The sequence below is a fragment of the Diadema setosum genome, chromosome 9, assembly GCF_964275005.1.
Source record: "Diadema setosum chromosome 9, eeDiaSeto1, whole genome shotgun sequence".
NCBI classification, from domain to species: Eukaryota; Metazoa; Echinodermata; class Echinoidea; order Diadematoida; family Diadematidae; genus Diadema; species Diadema setosum.
Genome location: NC_092693.1, coordinates 38077058 through 38101331, shown reverse-complemented (window position 1 = coordinate 38101331; position 24274 = coordinate 38077058). Strand labels below are relative to the sequence as shown.

The following is a 24274-nucleotide window of genomic DNA, read 5'->3' as shown; positions in this document are numbered from 1 at the left end:
ATGTCAAGTATTTACCTAACTCATGATCATAAGATTTTGCCTGAACAAGCCCATGTGGCTCTTTCATACAATGGGGAAAGCACCCACACATGCACGCATGTACACACACGCACACACACACACACATACATATCTGGAACACCCATTACACATAAGAATAACATACAGATTGGCGAAAATGTACATGGAGTCAAAATATTTAATGCAATTAGGAAAGATCTCTTCACAGCAAGTATTTTTAAATGATGCCAATTCATGGTTGCAAAGTTGCAAAATACAATCATCTCTGTACTCACACAACTAAAATACTGTTAGAAATCATGCTGTACGTTCCGACATAGGTATATAAGAGGCGGCTATGCAAATTCGTGAGATTTTGAAGGGAAATATACAAGCTTGTCTTTGGGTGATAACCCAGTGAAGAGGAATGGACTGGAAAGTACAAATTACACCTGGAATTAGCTACCAATTGAAACTGGTTATTCAAAAATATACACAACTTTCCTTATTTTACAAATGTATATCTTCACATACTGCTGCATATAGGCTTTGGCTCTATAGAAATACATTATGTATACTGTGCTATGTATGAGGAACAGAGTGTGAGCTAAAACATAGTGGTACGCTAATGCGATTCAGGAAAATTTCAACTTACTATTAATGTACGCGATGAGATGAAGTACCAGAATATTGCAATTAAATGAATTCAGTGCAAGTGGATACTGAAGTGTATGAACCATAGTTATACAGGATCGTCTTTGAGCGGAACAACTTAACGTGCACCTTAACAAAAACATTCCCTCTGTGCCTGTGAACATGACATAATATTAGACAGGGAATCTGACAGCTTCACAGAAATGGAGACACTACAAACCAAGCAAACATTGAGAAATGGTCAGTATGACAATAAAAATGAAATGTAAGAAAATATCTACTCATGGATATACTGTCTTTCCCTTCTTCCTTTTCTTCACATACGGTATGTCATTGAGATAATACTAAAACTGCTTTCCCGTGGGAACAATAAAGAGGGTTTTACTGATTTTATCTTGAGCTGGCATGAATATGTTAGGGAATTTTATACTGCAAAATCTCTTCTTCTTTTTTAAGCTTTCTGAAATATCAGATTTAAAAAAAAAATATGTTGCGACCTGAAATATTCTCAACATGTGATAACTTCTTTCCCCTTTTCCTTATGCTAATTTGTGGAAAAAAAAAGATGTATGCAATAGTTTATAAATGTGAACTTCTCCACACTGACACAATAATACCATAAAGTCTGCATAATTGCAACTTTGAACAAGTGTGCTAGGTGCCATGATGTTTAATATGTAATTCCATGTAAGAGTACGGTCATATCAGATACATGTATATCAAGCCAATGTATAACTGCCCATTCTTACAAAATATATGGCATGAATATGAATAAAATTCAGCTCATAGCATGCATCACTGAATCAACTCACGAGTACAAAGATGCACACACTAGAAAAGCCAGAGTTTGACACCTGAATCCGCGGACAGCATAGCCTGGTGTCCTCATCAAGACCAAGCGAGTCACTTAATTAACAATATCCAAGATGGCAGACTTTAAACTTGCTTTATGAAGGCAACGCTGGGTTTAGAGTTTACAACTTTACTTACACTGATCAGCTGTGTCATGAACTTTACTGCTATAATATACAAGTATTTCTGATCAAAGACAAGGAAATATATACACCAAGGACCAAATCTGAACTGTACATAGAGGAGAGACATACTTCATGACTGTGTTATTTCACATCCGAAATGTGGTAAATCTGTGCTCGTGGTATCAACTGAATACCAACACAAAGCGTTACAATACAACACAATCATGGGAAAGGTAGTGTGTGGATAAGACAATATATACAAGAGTGAAAAAACAGATGGCTACAAAACCACCCAAACACCACACTAACTCATGTTGGGACATAAACTAATACATACCAAAAACAACTACAGAAAAGTACATTAACTTATTTCACTGCCATGGAAGCCAAACGAATAGAGAATTTTTCAACATCGTATCACAGGCAAGTAAACTCAGACTTAAAAAATGAGACAATTTGTTACCAATGTGAAGACAGCTGAACATTACATGTATGTTTGCATACCTGCATCTACTCAGGTCATAAATTGACCATTGCTTGCTGATCATAAGTTCTGTGAACATGCATTCAGAAAAATTAAAAGTCATACACAAACAACAATAATTACTTTTTAACTGAACCAAAGAAATAACTTTCTCTAGATTGCTCAAGTTCCTTGTATACATGCATCTTGGTATTACACACTGTGGTAGTAACTGATTAATTTCATGAATTTTTATCTTAATTTCATCAAATTTCTAACTGGCTTAATATGCTTCTCATCCCTCTCATTTCCACACTGATCTTGCTCAAAAATGTAATGTGACGTACAATCCTTTACAAATATTAAAAAAGAAATATGAAGAAAAGAGGAAAGGACATATACACAAGAAGAAATGGACCTATAGATCACATAGCCAGAAAAGTAGTTTGCAGGAATATTGGCACATTTATCGAGGGACTAAAATAGGTTGCAGGATTACAAGGCTTGGTGTGGTAAATTTGGGATTGAAGCTTGAGTAAGCACAGCATTAATCACAAACTTATGGTCATGTCTTAAAATTGGCAGCAAAGTAAAAGAAAGCAGTTGAGGGGAGGTTTTTTGTTTTAAACGAAGGAGGCAGTATCAAATGCACAACTGTTGTCCTAAATGCTCTCCTCTCCAGCAGTAACTGATACTTTAACTGGGCTCTCGTTATGTTGATGTTACAAGCAGAAGATGATATGCTCAAGCTCTAAAAAAAGGGAGCATGAATGTCTTTCATAGAAATTGAAGTGTAGTCTTCATGGTGACAATCAAAGTGGTTCAAATATGTAAACACACCATCACCTTCTGGCACTTGTATTATCAATTTCATATGGTTGTCAATGGAAATGTATCCTCCGGGTCGTTAAACTTTCAAGGTTTAAGAGTACACCGTGATGGACTTGAACACCAAAAAAAGAAAAACCACTCAAAAGGCGTGGCCAGCAGAATGTCAGCAAGCGAAATATTATCTTTGACTCTGAAAAAGACATATCACTGAGGGTAACATCATCTAAAACAGGAGCCTAGATTAGACCATCATACATGTCCAAATTTCACCATGGTGCAGGACCACATAGAAGCTTAATACAGTCTTAAAAGCAACAAATCAAAGTTGCTCAAATGTGTTTACACATCATTACCTCCTGGCACTTGCATATCTACTTCATACGGCTGTCTCACATCCCATCACATGTTAGAATAATTCAATGGTGAAAAAAAAAATATATATATAAACACATGGCTTAAAAAATGGTATAGTTCTAGTTGAGATGGGGATTCAGATTTTAACATCTTGCAAGATACTGAGAAAACTCTTATGAAACATTAAAGAGCATACAATTCTCAGAGGAATTGAAAGTTTATTTGGTGAAATTTTGAAATGGCCGAGATATCAACAAATAAAGAGGTCCTAATAAAAGGTGGCACCCTACTTTTATTAGGACCGCTATAATGTACTTTTTTTTTTATCTAAGCCATTTCAAAACCGATTTTCATCAAATAAACTTTGAATTCCTCTTAAAATTGTATGCTCTTTAATATTTCATATGTGGCTTGTCATTACCTCATAAAAACTTGAAATGTAAATCCCATCTCAACCAAAAACCATCCCTTTAACTAGATGCCTCTAATTTAACTGGCTCCTAAAATTGTTTTCACCCCCAATTGAAAATTCATTTGTGAATTCATCCCATTTCAATTCCAAAATATTCTACTGCTTTAATAAGCATAATGAAATGATACAAAAAATTACAAATTTTGGATGAAGATGGCTGAAATGAGGAAATTTTGCTCTTGGATTCAGTGCAATTGTTGGAATCTTCTGCTTGCTTGCTTTTTTTTTTTATATCATCATTTAAAATTGGAAATTCTGAAGAACAAAAATAGTAAAAGCAATCAAAGATATCATAATCATCTTAATCAGTTAAAGAGTTGGAGACAGTAACTAGAACCCAGCAAGTCGAAATGAACACATCTATATCACTGATACAAATATAAAGTCGATGTTGAGAAAGTATGACACAGATGAAGTACGTATAACATTTAAAACCCATCTAAAGTTAAAAACTGACCGTCTAGTTGCTCATTGTCAAAAGTTTCTTGAAACCCAAACTTCAGTGAATGTGTGAAGGAGCAAATGGTAAAGGCGGTCGCTATTGCTCCTCTACAAAGAGATAGATGGTGCCGTCTCCCGTGCCGTCATCATCTTCCTCCATGGCTGCAATGACGGATCCCTCCGAGATGATGCCCTGGCTCACCATCTGCTGCTGGAGGGAGGCAGCCTGCTGCTCAGTCAGGGCCTGGCCCTCTGGTTGTGCAGGAGCTTCCTGCTGCTCACCAGCCTGCTCAGCTAGCAGCTCCGGAGGTTGAGCAGCATCACCCGATGCCTCGGAAACCTGCAGCTGGTTGGTAGCCGCCTGGCCCTCTATGTGCATGTTGTCCCCTTCTCCTTGCTCCACCGGCATGATCAACTGACCTGGCTCCTGGTTTCCCTGGACGGCTGCGATGCTGCCGTTCATCATTTGTAAGGCCTCGTCCACATTCTGGCCATTCCCGCCGACGGTGAGAATGACGGGTACTGTACCGTCTGTGGTCTGCACCAGCTGAACGGTGCCTTCTGCACCTTGCTGCATGGCCACCTGGATGGTGTTGCCGTCAGCTGTCGTTAGAGTTTGCGTTTCGGCCACGTCTTCTGCAGCAGCCTGCTCTTGCATCTGCATGCGCTGGCGTCTTGTGATTCGTTTGCTGGGGCTGGCGATCTCATCTGGTGCCTTTCGCTTCTTAGAGCCGTCCGCTTCCTGAACTATGTTGTGTTTGCTGCGTTGGTGGTTGATCAGGGTCTGCTTGTGCTTGAAGGTCTCGTGACATTCTTCACATTGGTACGGCCTCTCCCCAGTATGGACCCTCATGTGAATGACAAGGTGACGCTTCTGAGGAGCCGAGTACCCGCACTCTCCACATTTGTAGATCTTCTCCCCTCTGTGGCTGCGAACATGCTGCATGTATGTGTACCTGTCTGAGAATGCATTCTCACATATCTTACAGATCATTGGCTCGCCAGCTGTGTGCATTTTGCGTATGTGGGTCTTCATGTCAGCAAAGCGTCCAAATGTGGTGTCACAGTGCTCACACTTGTGACTGGGACGGTTACCCACGTGTTTCCACTCGTGTTCCTTGAGGCTGCTCTTCTGAGAGAAGGCCTGGTCACACTGGCTACATTGGAAGGGCCTCTCCCCAGTGTGGACACGCATGTGGCGCTTCAACTTGTAGTTGTCAGTACTGGCATACTCGCACAGTGTGCACTTGTAGGGCTTCTCTCCTGTGTGTGAGCGCATGTGGCGCTTGATCTTGGACGCCTCCACACTGAGATAGTCGCAAAGGGGACATTTGTGGGGTTTCTCGTGGGTGTGCATGTATTTCATGTGGCGACCGAGCTCCCCTGATGTTCCAAAGGCCTTCGGGCATATCTCACACTTGTAAGGCTTTGTGCCTGTGTGCGTGTTGTGGTGATTCCGCAGCAAGGTTGAGGTACGGAATATTCTCCCGCAGAGATTACACTCGTGCACCTTTGGTCTCCTCCCTGTGCCACCCTTCTTGGCTCTGTTGAGGACCTGATCCAGCAGCCTTCCATCATCAAACTTGGGCACCACATATCTCGTCTTCTTCTTAGCCCCTACCACTTCCAGAGTTTTCCCATCATTTCCGACTGCCACTGGAGCCGTATCGTCCTCTCCTGCATAAAAATCATAGACGGATGGATCTTGCCCGTCCTCTCCGTCCACTACTTCCCTGACGATGACAATCTGCGTCTGCGAGTTGGCCTTGCGCTCTGGGTTCTTGCGCGGACGGCCCCTTCTCCTCTTGGCCGGCTTCTCCACGATGATGGTCACCTCTTCGTTGTCTACGGACGCCACCTGCAGCTCCCCGTCTCCTTGTGGGGTCTCCTGCTGCTCCGTATGCTCTACAGGATTCAGCTCTGTGAAGGATGGCTGGTCACTGGCTGAAGTCACAATTACAGGCTGTTCATCCCCACCCCCATCCGATGCTGTCACGGTTGGAGTTCCATCTGTCCCTTCCACTGTCTGCAAGATTGTGTACACCTCTGTCCCAGGTTCAGCGCCAGGCTGTAATGCAAGCAACATCAAATTAAAATGATTATGATGGAGAAAAAGCAATATCGGCACTCTCCTGAAAGTTATATTATCTGCATATTGTAGCTGTCAAGATTTGCACTGTGAAGACAAAAATTACATGCATGGTATCTTGGGAGTCTCTAACATTTTATTAGCATCAGAGTTATTGTCTCTGCTTTGACATGTATTGTTTACAGGCAGTTTTGAAATATTTCTAAATCAGTCAAAATAGTTTTGAGTAGTATTCTTGATATACTACCACACTCTGTGGGGGAAAAAAAAAAAAACAAAAACTTGTTGATCTGCATTGTGACCATTTTATTTATTTATTTTTTTTTGTGTGTGTATTTGATCGACATTAAACCAAGATACCCAAATAAGAGTAACTACACACACCAAATATACAAGTGTTGACCACTGATTAGCTATTGACAAATTCAATAACCACCAATTGTTCTTTTACTGCATGTGTGACTGAACTTTTAGAGGACTGAAATTCATCAAAATACACTGACCAGCAACAGCATGGATAATGATAGTCTGTATGAAATTCAGACAGACAAGGAATTACTAGTGTTACCTCATTTGTAAAATCAAAATTCTAGGCTGGTTTGTTCGTAGGAATACACGTCGACCCAAGCCGTGCAATATGGTATTTCCCTTTTCCTGTATATAAGCTTGTCTTTTCTCACCTGTGCCATTGCCAGCTGTGTGGTTCCATTGTGTGACACTGGAACAAACTGGGTGTTGCCCGACGTGGACTGGTACACAATGTTATCACCCACCATGCTGACCGGTGCACCAGAGAAGGCGATCTGAGTGACCCCTTGCTCCATGGGGAGTTGACCATTGTCCTGCATGGCCACCATCAAAACCTACCAAGGGGGAAATGTCAGAAGCAGTGAAAGTCAGGAAGGCCGGGTAGCTGTATATTCCATATAATTTCCCTAGTATAATATTTCTCAAAAACAGCAAGTTCCTATCACAAAACACAAGACAGAGATGATTTGATGTGTTCAATTATCCAATTGCATGTCAAGGAGGAAATGTTCTGGCACGGAGGGGAGTGCTTATTCAAAAAGAACAAAAGCAGTTGATGTGATGCCTACACTGTGCTTCAAGCAACCCATTTTTCTCTCATGTGATATCTACTTATTTGGCACAGCTCAGCACACAGCTTATATCTTAACCCCTAATTTGTCTCACTTAATGATACAGAACAGCCGACAGGCCTCATATTCACATACTTTCCTCTGCAAATTAAAAAAGACACCTCCAATTTAATGCAATGAATTTTGCATCTCATGTAAATGTCTCATATTTACAATCACCTGACGACAGCCCTTTGCCACCAATAACAATAGAGGGATAGTCATACGAGACAACTAATCAACAGATTTCATCCACCATCAATCTTACTGAAAACACCAAATAAAAGCCTCATCACCTGTTGCTGGCCAATTGACGAGCCATCCTCGACATTGTGCACCATCACCACTTGTTCTCCGTCAACTGTCTGGATCCCAGCAATACCTTCGGCACAAAAATCAAGTAATACATAGAGAAATGATCGTAACTTTGCAAGCTCTCCTCTGATATAAGTTATCAGTCACTAGAAAGGGAAGCATCTAGTCTTTAAGAACAGATGGAACAGTACTAACACTAAAGAGGCAAATCAAGCCTTTTTCCCCTCTAACACGTCATTAATTACCATCAAAATAGGACCAGAAAATCATTACAGAAAAGCTGTCAGATGTGACAACAGTCATAACTGATGAATGAATGAACTACTGGTGGAATAAGTTGGTTGCTGTTTTAGCTGCAAGGGTAGTATATGAATTTGTCCTCTATATGGTCTCATAACCCTGCTAGGGTAGTAATTGAATTTGTCCTATATTTGGTCAAAGGATTGCAATGACTTTAACAAGATTCCAGCAAGAAGCACATAATCATGATTTAAATAGATAAAGTGACTTACGACTTGGATCAACCTTGGCGCCATCTTGGTCTATTAGTGTTGTGCCATCCAGCTGCTGAATGAATGGGTGTTCTCCTGAAACATCTCCCTACAGAAAACACAAAATAAATACATCAAAAGTACAAGATCCAATCCTGTTGTAGTTTTCAGTATCTAGTTACAGTTCAATCATATTGTAGGTTCTACACACAATGAGGTAAAAATACTTTATTTTGTTGTCAAGTACATCATACTAACATGAGATGCTGAAATGAGCTCCCAGACACACACAAATAAATTTGGAGCGTTCCTAAGAATGCATCCGACCCAGTAAATCCAAGCACGGAAACATCTGCTTAAGAATTATAGTGTCGCAGAAAAACAAAACAAAAACAAAACTGTCAATCTTGCTGCATCTTTTTACAAATGAGTGTAATACAATAATTTTGACAGTGCAGAAGGACCGACAAAGATCCCTGCTTGTTGTAAGACCCTGCCAAAAGCATTTACACACTTACCTCTTGCTGCTCCTGTGCATTGTTGGGAGTGATGTTGGCCGAAGCATTGGCCAAGAGTTGTAGGGTGTGTGTGATGTCAATAGTGGCTTGATCAGGGACGTGGACTGCTTGTGCGTCACCAACTCCAATGTCTCCTTTATCCGCTTAGTTATCAGAAGAGTACAGTCATGAAGAGATATGTTAATGCCATTGTTGAGGCTTTTAACTCGTCCATTAAATAATTTAAAATAAAAAAAAACCTTTCTCATTCTGTGACTCTTACAAATGTCCATGATTCACCAGGAAATTGCTGCCTTTTCATTTACCTGTCTTTTTGTGATCGATTTCGGTTTTACCATACTGGCTTACTGATGAAAACTTTCAGATCACGCTAAAGGTGGATAACTATTCTGTAGCCAGTTGTCATACAGACAATAAATTGAATAACTACATATCTGAAGAGTCCTAAAATTAATAATAATAAAACAACAACAACAACAACAACAACAACAACAACAACAACAATAATAATAATAATATAACAATTAATTAATAATTATAATGCTAAAATAATATACATGATGATAACAATAATAACTAGAAAATAACTGAGTAAAAACTAGAAAAGCACTTGGAAAGTGCACATCTCCCCACCAAGCAGCTCATTTCCACCAATTCACAGCATGCAGATACTGTAAAAGTGGAAATTTTCGCGGTGTTGAAATTTTCGCGCATTTCGCGCAACCAGAAACTAGCGCGAAAATAAAATCCCGCGAATATTTTTGCTTGCCATATGTTCCTGTGCGTGATGTCTAGATTCCGCGGAATTAAAAACACGCGAAACTCTTCTGACCCGGCCAAGCGCGAAAAATTAGTCGCGCGAAAATATCCACTTTTACAGTAATCATCCTATTTCCCAAAGAAGTATGCACACCTCAAACATGCACTCCCTCGTTTGTTGGCCCATTTGCTAATGATAATCCTTCAAAAGAATTTTTTAAAATTCCTGGATCCAGATGATATCCAGATCCCTACCAAACTTAAATCATCTGTTTCTGGTGTCATTATAAATTTTTCCTGTAAGTGTCATCCAAATCTATTCACAATTTTTTGAGTCATTTTGCAAACAGACAGACACAAAACAAACAAACCAATGTAAGTAAAAACATAACTTCCTTGGAGGAGGTCATAATAATGATGTCAACGACAATCATAACAACTACAGCAGTAACAACATTTATTAATATCATCATCATCATCATCATCATTATCATCATCATCATCATCATCATCACAATAACTTACCATTTTCTTCTGTATTTTCTCCCTGCTCCTCTTCAGCAGGTTGCTCCCTTTTGATATCTCCACTTTCAGGATCCCCCTCTTCCCCTTGTTCAGCTTCCTTCACCTCACCTTTGACCTCCTCTGCCTCCTCTGCTACACCTCCACCATCCTCCTCTTCCTCACCGCTTGCTCCTGTTGTTTCTGCTTGGGGAAGAGGTCGAGTTTGAATTTTAGCTTCATATGGAACTCATTGTGGAACAATGTTCTCCTAAACATTAGACATCTGTGTTGCCGTAACAAACTCATCTTTTTTTTTAATTAATGTTATATCAAATTATGTTAGTGAAATAAAACCTGTATGGAATACAATAAAATGTTTGCATGATGCGACCCAATGCTATTGGTATTAATACCTCACAGTGTTATGCATTTCTCAAACTGAACATTATCATTATGACAGAGCAACTCAACATAGCAATCAAAATGCTAATAAGCTGGCCAACATTACAACAATGATTTCCCTGTAGGACAAGGGGTAAGTATCAAGCAAATTTGTGAATCAGTGGGGGTCATTTCTATAATCTTCGACCCATTATTAGTTTGTAGGATGACAAAGCATCATCACATATCGATGTTTGTTCAATTTCTGTGAAAATCCACAGTTTCTGACCAATGTCAATCTGACCTTTGACTTTGTTTTTCATTGTTCCACCCTGAAGTGTTAGCAAAATACAAACCAGTGAATCAACCAGACAAATAAAATGGCAGCCAATGTTTCCATGTACACATGCAAAAACACAGAAGATGAGAAATTTTCACACGTGTCATTGTAGCAAACATCCCCCTTTAAAAAGTTCTGTAGATGCAATAATGGCAAAAAGGAAATGGACTGCTTATTTCTTTTTTTTTTTTTTTGAAGACCAAACAAAACAAGGCCTCGCATTCCCCTTTTGACAGAAAAATACTTAATGACTTGTTGTTTGCATTGTCTTAACAAGCACTGCTGCATTTCCTTGGAGCACTGACCTGCAGAACACTCTTACATCATGCATTACTCAAACTTGCATAATTTTGTACTAGTGTCGGGTGCTACCTGAACTAGATTTTTTGTACATTTCTATTTCGTTTTGGGTGAAGGGTGAAGGGTGAAGGGTGAAGGGTGAAGAGAGAAGGGTGAAGGGTGGAGGTTGAAGGATGGACCTGATTGCTGGGGATGCTACCCACCTGCAACCGGCTGCTCACTGTTGGATGCCGAGGCAGTTGCTGGCCCTGACGACAGCTCCTCATTGAAGTTCTGTAGGTAGGTCTCCAGGACATTCATGGATGCTGCATCAGTGCCCTCTGCAGCCCCACTCTCCCCCTGGCTTTCCTGGGTTTCACCTGCTTCCGCTGGGGTCTCCTGCTGTGCGTCTTCTGTACTATCCATGATTGCAGGTCAGAGCTATCACCACTAAAAAGAGGAGGGAAAAAAAAATCAAGATAGTTGGGTGTTCTTTTTCATATCAGCTAATGAGATTTGCTGCATGTAATGCTTATAAACATGTAGGTGGCAGTTTTAGCTTAAAGGCATAATTTACCATTTGCAGATGAAAAAAAAATACACAGGTTTAGTGTTTCAAAATAGTACTAAAATGTGAGTTAGGGATAGACACAACCACTGTACAAATTTGAATCAGTATAATCAATGGTAAGTATTGTTATACAAAATGTGATCAATGGATACAATAAAAATGTTTCTGACTAAAGCGTCTACAGTTATGGTTTAGTCGGAAAAATAGTAATATCTCCTTATATTTTAGGCTTTATTATTAAATTTCTATACGGTACGATGTTTTGTGATACAACTGACCTACACATATGCATCAAATGTGATATCTCAAACATTTTTCAAATCACTGCTCCCAATGGTAAGCAGAACCTTTAATGATATTTGCTGCTTGTAATGCTTATAAACGTGAATGTGGCAGTTTTCAGCATAACTTTGTAACTTCATCTGATTTATGGGTGTCCCACACAAAGTTGGAATCCCTTGGTCAAAATGACCATCTATGTCACAGACATGAAAACCAGTCATCATTCCCATGTATAATGAACAGGAAAGGACTCCCTCAGCTACAGATCACTGAAAGCATTCAATGGAGATTCTTGCAAAGCTGCTTTCTTGCTATAAAAATTGAAAAATACCATACAATTACATGTCCACTACTATGGACGCACGTTTAGAGACTTTAACCTGTTGAGGACGCGTTCCGAGTATGCTCGGGCAGGTGTCTATGGGAAATGCCTGTTGTAGCAAAATTAGTCCATCCTCAACGGGTTAAAGGTATTATTTACCATTTGCAGATGAAACAAAAACCCAGCCTTAGTGCTTCAAAACAGTTCTAAATGTGAGGAATAAAAACAACCAGTGTAAAAAAGTTAATCAGTATTTCAATGTTTTGTTAAGTATTGTAAAATGTAAAAAATGTGAATAATTATAATAAAACTGTGTCTAGACTAAACCGTCTGCAGTTATAGTTTAGTGAGAAAGATAGTGATATCTCCTTATATTTTAGGCTTTAATGCAAAATTTTCATACCGTAGGATGTTTTGATACAACTGACGTACACATATGTATCAAATGTGATAATGTGATAACTCATAACATTTTTGAAATCACCATTCCCAATGGTAAACAGTACCTTTAAAACTGTTTTCAATATGGGAAAAGTTTTGTTTGTTTGTTTGTTTTGAGCCATTGTAAAGATATTCACAATTCAAGCACTTCAACATGTGATACCTTTGTGTGTTAGTTGAATATTTTCTTGAATCCTGCTGAACTACAGGTATTTGTACATGTTCACACAGGTGATGTGAAATATCTGAACTGCAAACACTAGTGACATTTCCTGCAGAACTCGAGCTTGCTCTTGAATATATTCATTGTCAAGTGTCAGAGAATCACTAATTTGTTCACTTTTGCTAAAATTACACAAAGTCATAACATGGATACAAGTGTATGTACTGTGCTCCTATGTTCACATTTCTATCACAGTAAGATTATTATTTTTTTTTTTTTTGGCTGTGTTTTGTTTTGCTTTGCTTTGCTTTTTTTTTTTTTTTTTTTGGGGGGGGGGGGGGGAGGGATGGTGGTGGTTGGTTTGTTTTACAGTCCAAGGTAAAGGGAGAACTTACACCCCCCCCCCCCCACTTCCTACCCACGGATGCAAACTAGTATAGGCAGTGTACACTAACTGTATCACATACACACACACACACACACCCACAAACACACATACACACACACACACATGCACAAAGGAAGGCCTTGGCTAGGAACAAAGTGAGAACAAGCAAAGCTTGTTTTGTCACTTTGTCACTATATGAATGACTGCTATGTGAGTACAGCTTTGCCAGTGATTACAGGTCTACATGTAATAGAGGGAATAATTTTCCTGGTATCGCATAGCAATTTGCTATGCATTTTGGTATGACTGACGTATACAAAAAGTAATTTGCATAGCAGTTTCATTACATAGACTTGTATACCATTTTGTTGAAAATGTATGTCCATCGACAAAAATTGCTATTCAATTTCGACAAGAAAAATTATTCCCTGTAATAGGTTTCCCAGTACAATGTCTTTGGCAGAAATTGCATCTCAATACAGGACAGGAATGAGTGTGTTATAGTCTCTACACTAACTTATCATTTGATGTTTTGGGATTGAATTACACCTCCATCTTACAGTTTGCCCTACTGTACTACCAGCTACTATGCTGTACTGTAAAGCAAGAAAAGTTCACGACATGAAAGTTTTGTGAATTTCCACTGGCATGGCATTCAGTGCATTTAGTGTAGACAAGAACTGTTGTGTGCATTTTAATTGGGGAATCTTGGCCATCGCAAAATTGGCAACATTAAAATGCATGTGAACATTATTGTTTTTACAGCAATCACTGGATCAATCAAACTTGAACAACCACATGTAAAAAGGGGTATGCTTGATCTAAAATATTTATAAGCAACATTCACTTATTTTATCATGCGAATTATAGTTGCAATTTCATTTTTTTATTACTGCACATGTGGAAATGCATATATAAATATATATATATATTTTTTTTTTACACACAGACTGTACCTGAGAATTAATATTGATTAACAGCTTTAGACAATTTGTTCAGGGTTTTCCCAGCACATGAAAACATGTCAACCGTTCATAAAATTGAGTTGACAAACTAGTTTGACATTTACCCACTTCATACTGACCAATTGCAACTGGCTAGATGTCACAGAAAGACATTGGAAAAGGGGAATAGGTTCCTCTTGAGCCCTAAGTTCATACTTTGTATAATATAAACAATAACACTATTACAGCTCTACTTTTGAAAAATATAATTGTATATCAGAGAATACTATCAAGAGCCAGGATGGGGTATAAATGTAACTAGCAACAATTTGGCATGGCAGTTCGCAGTACTTGACATTTTTGGTTTCATTCTTCAAGTGTACACATAATCCAACGATCTGCGTACGTATGTAATTAGTACATGTTATACAGAAAATTCAAGTTCACTTGTGACATTCCACTGCACGCTCTATTTGTACTATCATGTTCCAAGTGATACACGTTGTAGGATGCACCAGGTGCATTCTACACTACACTACAGATGCATTCTACGCTAAAAAATGCTCTACAAAGACACACATTGTTTATTATGAATATGATTGTCAGTAGCAGCTGATACACCAGACTTCTACAATCACAATAAGCTGCATGAGGTCATGCATTGCATTTTACTATGAGATCTACAATTTGTATGTAGCTACACTGTAGAGTCTATGGGTATTCCACTGAAGTACTGTTTTGTTCCCCCAAGTCAAAAAATTGGAGTAGAATTTCTAGAACCATGCCACATTTTGAAACACATTTCTTGGAAAGCCACATTTATCATGTAGGCCTAGGCCTACATGTATATAAATTGCAATTTGGGAGTTTTCAGCTCAGATTACATGGTATGCACTGCTCTCCAAAACCAGAAGTAAGTTGATGACCTGGGCAGCCTGGTAATTAATGTAAATATATTTCACAACAGATTCACAGAAAGACATGCGAGGCTGTACAAAGGTGTTTAATAATCACAAATTGTCCTTTTTAAATTATGGACATTTCATATTGGAAATATTAAAAGTTGTTTTTTTTTTTTAAAAGTAGATCTATCCTGTAATGCTGGTGCAATTTTGGTTCAATGGAACTTTTTAATATTATGAAGATATGTAGATTCTACCTAGATATGAAAGTACATCAGTGCCGGATAGAAGAGCAAGTTTGTTTTGAGCAACTTGAAAGTCAACATCCGATCGATACTGATGCTTTCTGACAACCAATTTAGTTCAAATTTATGTAATATTATAGGAAATAGCTCTATGAACATGTTGAATGAAGTTGTAGACCTATATCCTGTGATTTTGGTGCAATTTGGTTCCATGGAATCCAAGATATCTACATGGATAGGAAAGAACATGATCATGAGCGCCATATAGAAGAGCGAGTTTTGAGTGATGACTTGAAAGTCAATGTCGCTACAGTCAGAAGCTTTCCGACAACCAATTAGGTTAAGATTTGCGTAGACAACTAACGTTAGACACTCTACTGTAAAAGTGGATATTTTCGCGCGACTAATTTTTCGCGCTTGGCCAGGTGAGAAGAGTTTCGCGTGTTTTTAATTCTGCGGAATCAAGACATCACGCACAGGAACATATACGGCAAGCAATAATATTCGCATGCTTTTATTTTCGCGCCTTCTGACGTTGCGCGAAAATTTCAACACCGCGAAAATGTCCACTTTTACAGTATACTGCCTGGAATTTGGAAATCACTAGGCTTCTCTGTATTACTATTTAGTATTACTCTAAATTACAAAGTTAAAAGTAGCAAAATCCTGTAATAATGGCTGTATTAATTGTGGTGCATTTTGGTTCAGTATAATTCGAGATAGAGGTCTATCTAATCTACATTGTAATGTTACGACATGCAACATTGTAGGAAAATCTCAACTAATGTTAGGTAAGAAACAGATAATTGCTGCTGAACTGACGGACCTGAACTGACCGGCACTGACACACTATCAATAGTCCAGCTATATTCAGTAGGGGCGCTGGTCCGAGAATGCGGATCGTCCGCACAAACGAGGGTATCTTCGTAAACGCGGAAAAATCGCGTCCGCGAAAATCAGGATCGGTAGCTTTTTCGAGGACGATTTTTTTCCTCGGGGCTTTGCGGGCTTAGGGGTACCGAACCGCACGTTCTAGATGCGATAAACGGATTCCTCGTGTACAAATACCCCTAGTTCACCGTCTACTTTTGTGGGTTGTCCGTCTTCCCGTGGATTTATCGCGCGAAATGTGAAAGTCGCTGTGCTGTCATTGGCAATACACGCATCATGGAGCAACACACCTACGAAGTAACCAATGCACTTTGCAGTGGAATTATGGCAAATTTGAACGGTATGAATATTTCTGATCGATAAAATATTAATTCTAATTATTGTTAATTAATATTCCGATTTCCGATTGCCTGGTTTGGCGACTGTATGCCGGTACCTAAAATCCCGTTGTCAACACCGTTGTGTGGAATATGTCGACTGCCCGTGCATGGCAGCTGCGTTCATGCCGACGCTAGTTTCCCATGTACGGTATAATGTATGCATGCACATGGACATTTAAATGATCACAAACAAAACAAAGTGCTTTAATATTCAAGGACCGGTTGAATAAAACTAACAACAAATCTTTATGCAAAAAACAAAAAACAAGCACGAAAAAAAAAACATAATTATTTTGAAACGGTGGAAACGAAATTATCAAAGATACTTCTTTCGATCGCATCTAACTTGTTAAATGATATTCCCATTTTTAAAATCCCAATAATAATTTATAAAATAAACGTGAAAATGGCTCCCGTAAGTGAGTTCTGTAGCAATTTTAAAGACTGGTCTCACTACAGTTATAGAGTATGCAGTGCTGATAGTTTTAACCAAACTGTGTTTGATTTATTCCCGTGAATCATTGTATCTATATATGAGGGTGAGATCTCACCTGTAGGTCCGGTAGCACGCCCGTCATCGTGGAGTCAAGTGAGGGGAGAGGCCAGTATCATGGTAAGAAAAGTTACCGGTACCAGAACTTCTCACATGATGGCCCACACGCATGCTTCATTAATCATATCACATTTGTTTTATTGGTTATTGCATCATAAGCAGGAACAGATTATATGTACTTCTTTAGAAGTGTTATACGTGTGCCACATCTTAAATTCTGTTTGAATAGATACAGTAGATGCAAGTGTACTAACCAAACTACATCTGTTAATTTCATAAAGATGACCTCCAAGAACTGATGGATGTTCACATTGAGGAAATGAAGGAGTTGCGTAATGAAGGCCAAAACGAACCAGGTAAGCAACGTTACACATAAAAGTAACATTGATATATTGCTACTAATCTTATCACATTGCATATTTATATTTCTCTCCGTGAAACCGGAACATTTCTTGACAGTTTTTGTATTTTTCTTTCCTTGTCTTATGGCACAGATCCCAACAGCACAATCGAAGTTGAGCAAGGTAAGATTATACGATGTGTAGGATAATGGCAGCTCTGAAATAGGCCCTACACTCTTCCCTGAATCATTATTATTGCTCAACAATGCTTCTGCATGTTGCATTGGCAAGAGGAGCTGATACGGTGCACTTGCGTTACTACGACACGAACGACATATTGTTACAACGTCGAAGCACATGCAAAAATTCAGATTTAAAAATAAACATCATTGAGTCACTCAAAACTAAAACGTTTAATAGCTAAATGATTTTTGATTGAACTAAGTAACTTCCGGGCGACATTGAAAAAGAAAAACGAAATTTATTCAATTAGACCCTATAACGAAATGCGGGACGCTTCCGATATACAGTATAACTTCAGCATAAGAAAAATTTAGCGAGCGTTGCTTTGTTGAAGAACGCATCACATTTTAGTGGGTTTAAATAGAAATCGCTCTGCGTTTCACGGAACTTGCATTTGGCCATATTATAAGATAATCCGAAATGCAATAACGATCGTTTTTCCGAAGGTTCGTAATTCCAAAACACACAAATTCTGTTTGCAGTGTACCTAGATGTTCGTTGCAAATCCGAAATAAACTACTGTCCGTCATTGCGACATTGTTTGTATGGCATTAGTTACTGCAAAGATTCGTTTTTCCTTGCGTTCAGTAATCCGAAAATGAAATAAGGTTCGCTATTACGAAGGTTCCTTAATCCAAAAATGTTAGGAATCTTTGTGTTTCAAGGTTCGTTAATCGGAAATGAAAATCGTTTGTTAATCTGAAAACGAAGAGGTGATTATAGTACTGCTAACAAAAACATACATCATCGTTTTTAGATCAACAAGTCTTCGGATAATGAACCGTTTTCATTTCAGGATGAACGGTCTTTTTCTATGAACAATAAACCTTATTTCCATCATTTTTATGATAAACGAAACGTAATAACGAACATTTTCTCATTGACGGATGAACGAACCTTCGGAAAAACGAATGATACATGTACTTCATTTCGGATTAATGGACTTTCAGAATAGCAAACCTTCAATTTCCTTTTCATATAAAAAGAACCTTTCATTAACGGATGAACGAACCTCCGGAAAATCGAATGATACTTCATTTCGGATTAATGGACTTTCAGAATAGCAAACCTTAAATTTCCTTTTCATATATAAACAGAACCTTTCATTGACGGATGAACGAACCTCCGGAAAAAATCGAATGATACTTCGTTTCGGATTAATGGACATTCAGAATAGCAAATCTTAAATATCCTTTTCATATAAAAAGAACCTTTCATTGACGGATGAACGAACCTCCGGAAAAATCGAATGATACTTCATTTCGGATAAATGGACTTTCAAAATAGCAAACCTTAAATTTCCTTTTCATATAAAAAAGAACCTTTGGAACAACCGTTAAGAACCTTGGGAATAGCGAGCCGTAAAACCGACGACCCGTCGAAACGACGAACCTTTTATAGTACAACGGACATTAGGAACAATGAACCTTTGGAATAGTACTCGAATCCTCAACTACTTTGATGTGATTTCAAACTAAGCATGAAGTACAAACAACTATCTCTATTAAATGTACATTATCAACGAAATTAGAGTGATAACATTGCATTTAATATTGCTTTTTAGCGTATTATGGATAGTCGATAATCGCATACCGGTAATATAAACGGAGCTTGAGTGTTGGGTTTTGTGTGTGTGTGTGTGTGTGTGTGTGTGTTGTTGTTGTTGTTGTACACAAAAAATTTGATACAAGGAAACAAAACTGCTGATCCCGAAGACTTTGTTCTAACGTCAGTGCACTGTACTTCGGCAAGATATCTTTATCGTAAATGACTGTAGCTTGATTATGTCGGACATACAGTGTATTATATTTTACATCAAATAGTTTTATTTAAAAGAACAAAAATATGTCATGGAATGGGTTACCATGCATATAAAGAGAACCAGCTATGTTTAAGAGAGGTTATATAGATATATAATTTGACTGATGAACAACTAATTACATAATATAAGAGCTACAATGTACGCTCCTATCGTGTTTCATGTACAATTCTGCCACTACACTCAAAACTGCCGAGTTACTTTTGTTGTACAAATTAATTACAGTATTTGTTCTTCTCTTTGATTCAGTGAATGATCTTGGAGGACAGAACACGACAGCAGTTCTAGAAATTGATGTTGAAGGGCACGTGTTCATGCAAGTTGGGCTACTCCCAATTCATGTTCGCATGTTCGGCTTGCTCCTCATGAATGTCGGCTTTCCCGGCGGCTCTCAGTACCAGTGTCACAGCGTCATGAAACATAGCTTGCACCTGTCGTCATGCAATTAACATCCAGAATTACTGCTCAACTTTCCTTCAGCTTGTTCTTGATGGAAATGACGCTGTAACCTTAATTCTCATGACTTAAATCTGTAGAAAAAGAAAATGACATTTTTATTTCGAAACGGGGAAAACTTGTGTGATATCAAAGTATGCAGATCGTAAAGTGACTGTAGGCATAATGTTACAATATTGTGTACTTGACCAACGGTGTTGTATATAATGTTAGGGACATTCCTTCCTGATATGTTGCTGTGTATGAACAGCTAAGTGCTTAGCATCTACCCATTCTGTTTGTAACTGAAAAAAAAAAAGTCACCAAACTATCTTCTCCCGAGGACAAAAGATAAAAAGTCTTGACATCAGCTCCTACAATAAAGTCATACTTTTGTTTATGCCCTCCTCGGTAACTCCTAGGCCAAGATCTGTCTGTGCCAAACTGTTTGGTAACTGTTTAAAATAATCATTAAGTGCAATTTCACGTTCAACACTCACTAATCTTTTACAATTTACTGAGTTTATTATTATGTCTGTTATACTTAAATTGTCAATTATCTATTTGTTTGTTTCTTTTTTTTTTTTTGCTTTCCAGTTATCTTACTGCTGAATGTTTCATTATTCTAGGCATACAATGTAATTAGGCTTTTAGTCTTTTTTTAAAGCATACTGCTTGTATCATAATACTAGCTAGCATTAATATTATCAGCACAGAAAGGAAATGCATGCATCGTGTGCTGTGATACCTGTGCCTATATATTTTTTTTTTTTATATAGCATTGGCAATAAAAATGTGAAGATTTGTGTGTGTGTTTGTGATTAAATGGTACAAAAGTATGTACCTGATTTCTTGGCGCTTGTTTTGTTTGTTTTTTTCTTGATGTATGATAACAATTTCCTGGCATTTGGGTATACAGACTACTCTCAAACACCCACATTGCATACACATGCATACCCACACAAGACTTCTAATACATACAGGTTTCGTCAGCGCTATTGAATGGAAAATACTAATGTGTGTCGTTTTCAACTAAAAATTGTAGTAATTGAATGATAGACGTAAACAGACTTGAAACTCATCTGCCTTTCACATACAAATCAACATGCCACAATAGGCCGCTTGCAAGAATTATTCACAATTTACAGAATCCCGAGTGAAACGTCCATGTAATCCAAGCACATCTAGAGATCTACTTAGGTATGTTATGCCGATGGTCTATACAGACATCACAATGATTAATAGTAGGACATCGATACTCACATTTAGGTTGAAGAGCATTTTGCTAATAAAACTCGATCCATATTGCTCCTAGAAACGCAAAAGTTGCATGACTTGTAAATTGATGTCGCAATGCGCAGCATGAAGCGGTACGTATATTTTTATCACACGAAGCGAGGTAAACACAAATGTATACATTTGTGTTTACCTCGCTTCGTGTGGTACGTTTGTATTATAGAGATAGCCCTACATGTATTACATGTATGTCAGCTTCAACTTACAACAAAACATATGCATGGGCACACAGAAAACGAGGAAAGCAGTGATCTCTGTTTATTGCACATCGTCCTCATTTACGAGGGTCAAAGCAAGAAGCAATCAACAGTCGCGCTTTTGCGTCCTTACTTTTGGGGACAATCATAGTTTTCTAAGGTTATATCGGTTTTTAAGGACGCATCCTCATTTATCGGGACGCCGTTCGCCGAGAAGTCGGCAGCTTGCGACGTAGTCACCGTATACGAAGACGACCCTCATATACAAATACGATCCTCATTCTCGGACCAGCGCCCCTACTGATATTTGATTTCATGACTGTCATGCGTGAATTTTAGTTGGAGAAAGCTTTTCGTGTCGTCGGTCATACTTTTAAACTGGTACTTGTCTATGGTAGTTAGCCAGATCAGAGCAGAGGCACGCTCCTCAATCGCGCCAAAAGCATACGGCAATTTAGCAAATCACAACCGCTGAGCTTTTCCATGCACGTACGGCACGGAGGGGCGAGCAGTCGGATCGCTGTTCCGGCTGGCAGGCAGGAGCTAGCAAAGCTACATGCATGCAGCATGCATTGATGCAGCGCCCAGTAAGTTCGGAACAAGGGATACGCGATGTGTGTGCGTTGTAACACTAGAATTGGCCAACAGGCAAGAGCTGCCTACTGAATCGCGATCGCAAGGTCTCAAAATTGTTGACGCAGCTGCTACTTGTTCCTGTAATATACACCTATTCATGCAAAAAATCCCTGAAATACAAGAAATTTACGCATCCTCAAATATTAGCAGACAACTTCACAGGTTTCATACAGGCACATACATGTTTACTAACAACTTAAAGAGTTTTACCGAGTAGTGGCGCTCGCCTTCCTTGTCAAGTTTCAGCGATAGCGGGCGGGAAATAACGCCTCGAAAAGACGGCTGCATGCTTGGGAATACGCTACACACACTGCGCTGGGTGGACCGACGCCGTTTGACCACGTAAATTTGCATAAAGCAGCTGCAACTCTCTGCGTGCAGGACACTGCACTTCGCTACCTCTTTGCAACTTTTAGGCGTAATTTGGCCGTAAATCATGAATCGCTGTTGAAAATCCGTGGAGAAGTATTTGATATTATCAAACTTATTTTTTCTCAGCCTTTACAAGCAACGTGTGGGTGCTAAGTATTATTTTAGTTTCTTAAAATTTCATCAAAGAAAGGCCACAGCAGACCTCATGAAAGTAAAGAACAGCATGAAACTCGTTTGGGGGCGCACTGCTGACTAAAGGTCCTCTTCTTTATTCAAACTGACGCAAAATGACTTACCTTTGAAGTAACTTGAACAGCTAATCGATAATGTAACCATATATAGCAAATGTAGCCCTCAGTAGAGATGAAATCATGCAAATTTCCGATATTTAAGTGAAATATTTAGGCGTTGAACATGGCGAAAGCTCAGAGCAAGATGGCGCTGTTTTAATGCGCATGCGTGAATGACAAGCATAAAACGGGACCTGACGCATGCGCAGGGGCAGTTGGTGCTTGAGCGCGATGTTTTGAATGCAAGAATACACATGTTCTCCGAAGAGATTACAATCTTTTTTGGTACAGACACCCACTTAGTATTTTATTATATCGGAAGCTGCATTACAAGCAGTGCTTTATTTAAAACCTAGGAACTGCAATTTATTGCAGATCTTATTCAATGAATTATGAAAACAGAAAAAGAAAATGGAGGATGTACCAGGAATTGTATTCAGCATTTTATAATGAAGGAATCAAAATGTGTACATATGATTTGTACTTGCCTTTTAAAATCGTTTCCTTTGTGTTCGTATAATCATGTGTTCATTTACACAATCACACAATGCTATCAAATTACCACTACAGGATGGCACAACAGCATTCAATTTCTCTCTTTGCCGCCTTTTTTTTTTTAAATTTCAAAACAGTTCATAATGAGCATATCAAATAGGATATATGCACAGCTGCATTCTTTTGATGGCTTCAGCATTTCTTTCCTTTAGGGGTATGTCAACACATAATTTGTACATGTATTTCTATATCCCGATTGCAAATACAAACACACACACACACACACACATGCTTGTAGAACTAGTGATAAAGTGTTACTGTACTGCCCACCAAACTATATGTATATTTTATGTTACATACAATGTAGCTATATCTATCTCCATTAATGTATCATAATCATTAAGTGTGTGCATGAATATATATATATGAAGAGTTTGTTTGCAAAAACCGATAAGTCCATTTTTGAAGATTTTGAAGTACGGTCTCTGTCATAAAGTACAAAATAATACCTTTTAAATGATATATTGGTCACTACATATAACGGTACATTTTTGAAGTTATGATCAAAAGAAGCAAACATTTTCTTATTATTCTCTTTATTTTTCTTGACCTTTAATCGCAAATATCTCCATTTGACAAATATGGACTTATCGGTTTTTGCAAACAAACTCTTCATATATATATATATATATATATGTGTGTATATACATTGTTTATTCATACTATACAATCATGTAGAGCATCTCTGTCAATCTCCATACATTATAATCACTACGTGTGTGCATGGATGTTTGTCTGTATGCATCATCTTAAATATATACAGTAAACTCATATACACATACAATGACAGGAGACTTAGCTTTAAGATTGAAAGTGGAAGACTTCAGAATTTAATCTTTATTACTTCATTAGTTATTTCAGATTACATACACTGCATTGGTCTTGTGTGGTAATTTAAAAACCTCATTATGCAACCATCATATATCACCAATGATCTCAAAATTACCAATCATTTTTCTCAAGAGCTTATGGTTTATGGTAATCTGTGTGTTTTCTCCGTT

At 38.4% G+C, this 24274-nt stretch overlaps 1 protein-coding gene and 1 long non-coding RNA gene across 3 annotated transcripts; one reads left to right on the top strand and one right to left on the bottom strand.

Moving 5' to 3' along the window:
* Positions 1–181: 181 nt before the first annotated feature.
* Positions 182–22308, bottom strand: LOC140233170 (uncharacterized). 2 transcript variants are annotated; one of them, XM_072313288.1, is made up of 8 exons: positions 22267–22308; positions 11232–11457; positions 10029–10211; positions 8745–8887; positions 8248–8335; positions 7717–7802; positions 6962–7144; positions 182–6260 (listed from the first exon to the last, which is right to left on the bottom strand). In XM_072313288.1, the coding sequence occupies exons 2-8, from the start codon at positions 11431–11433 to the stop codon at positions 4290–4292; spliced, it is 2856 nt and encodes a 951-aa protein (XP_072169389.1). In that variant the 5' UTR covers positions 11434–11457; positions 22267–22308; the 3' UTR covers positions 182–4289. The 2 variants fall into 2 exon arrangements, with proteins under 2 accessions (XP_072169389.1, XP_072169390.1); XM_072313289.1 differs by having other exon boundaries at positions 10029–10208.
* LOC140232629 (uncharacterized) lies at positions 17365–19780 on the top strand. The gene is made up of 3 exons (XR_011901496.1): positions 17365–17445; positions 17584–17613; positions 19742–19780. It is a non-coding gene; the product is annotated as an uncharacterized lncRNA (long non-coding RNA).
* Positions 22309–24274: the final 1966 nt, after the last annotated feature.

Bases quoted from the DNA above. Each gene is read 5' to 3' on its own strand.
- LOC140233170 (XM_072313288.1), bottom strand. From the start codon at position 11,433: ATGGATAGTACAGAAGACGCACAGCAGGAGACCCCAGCGGAAGCAGGT. The intron at 10,212-11,231 runs GTGGGTAGCATC...CTCTTCCCCAAG, and splicing joins CAGTGAGCAGCCGGTTGCAG to CAGAAACAACAGGAGCAAGC. The intron at 7,803-8,247 runs GTAAGTCACTTT...TTTGTGCCGAAG, and splicing joins CGCCAAGGTTGATCCAAGTC to GTATTGCTGGGATCCAGACA.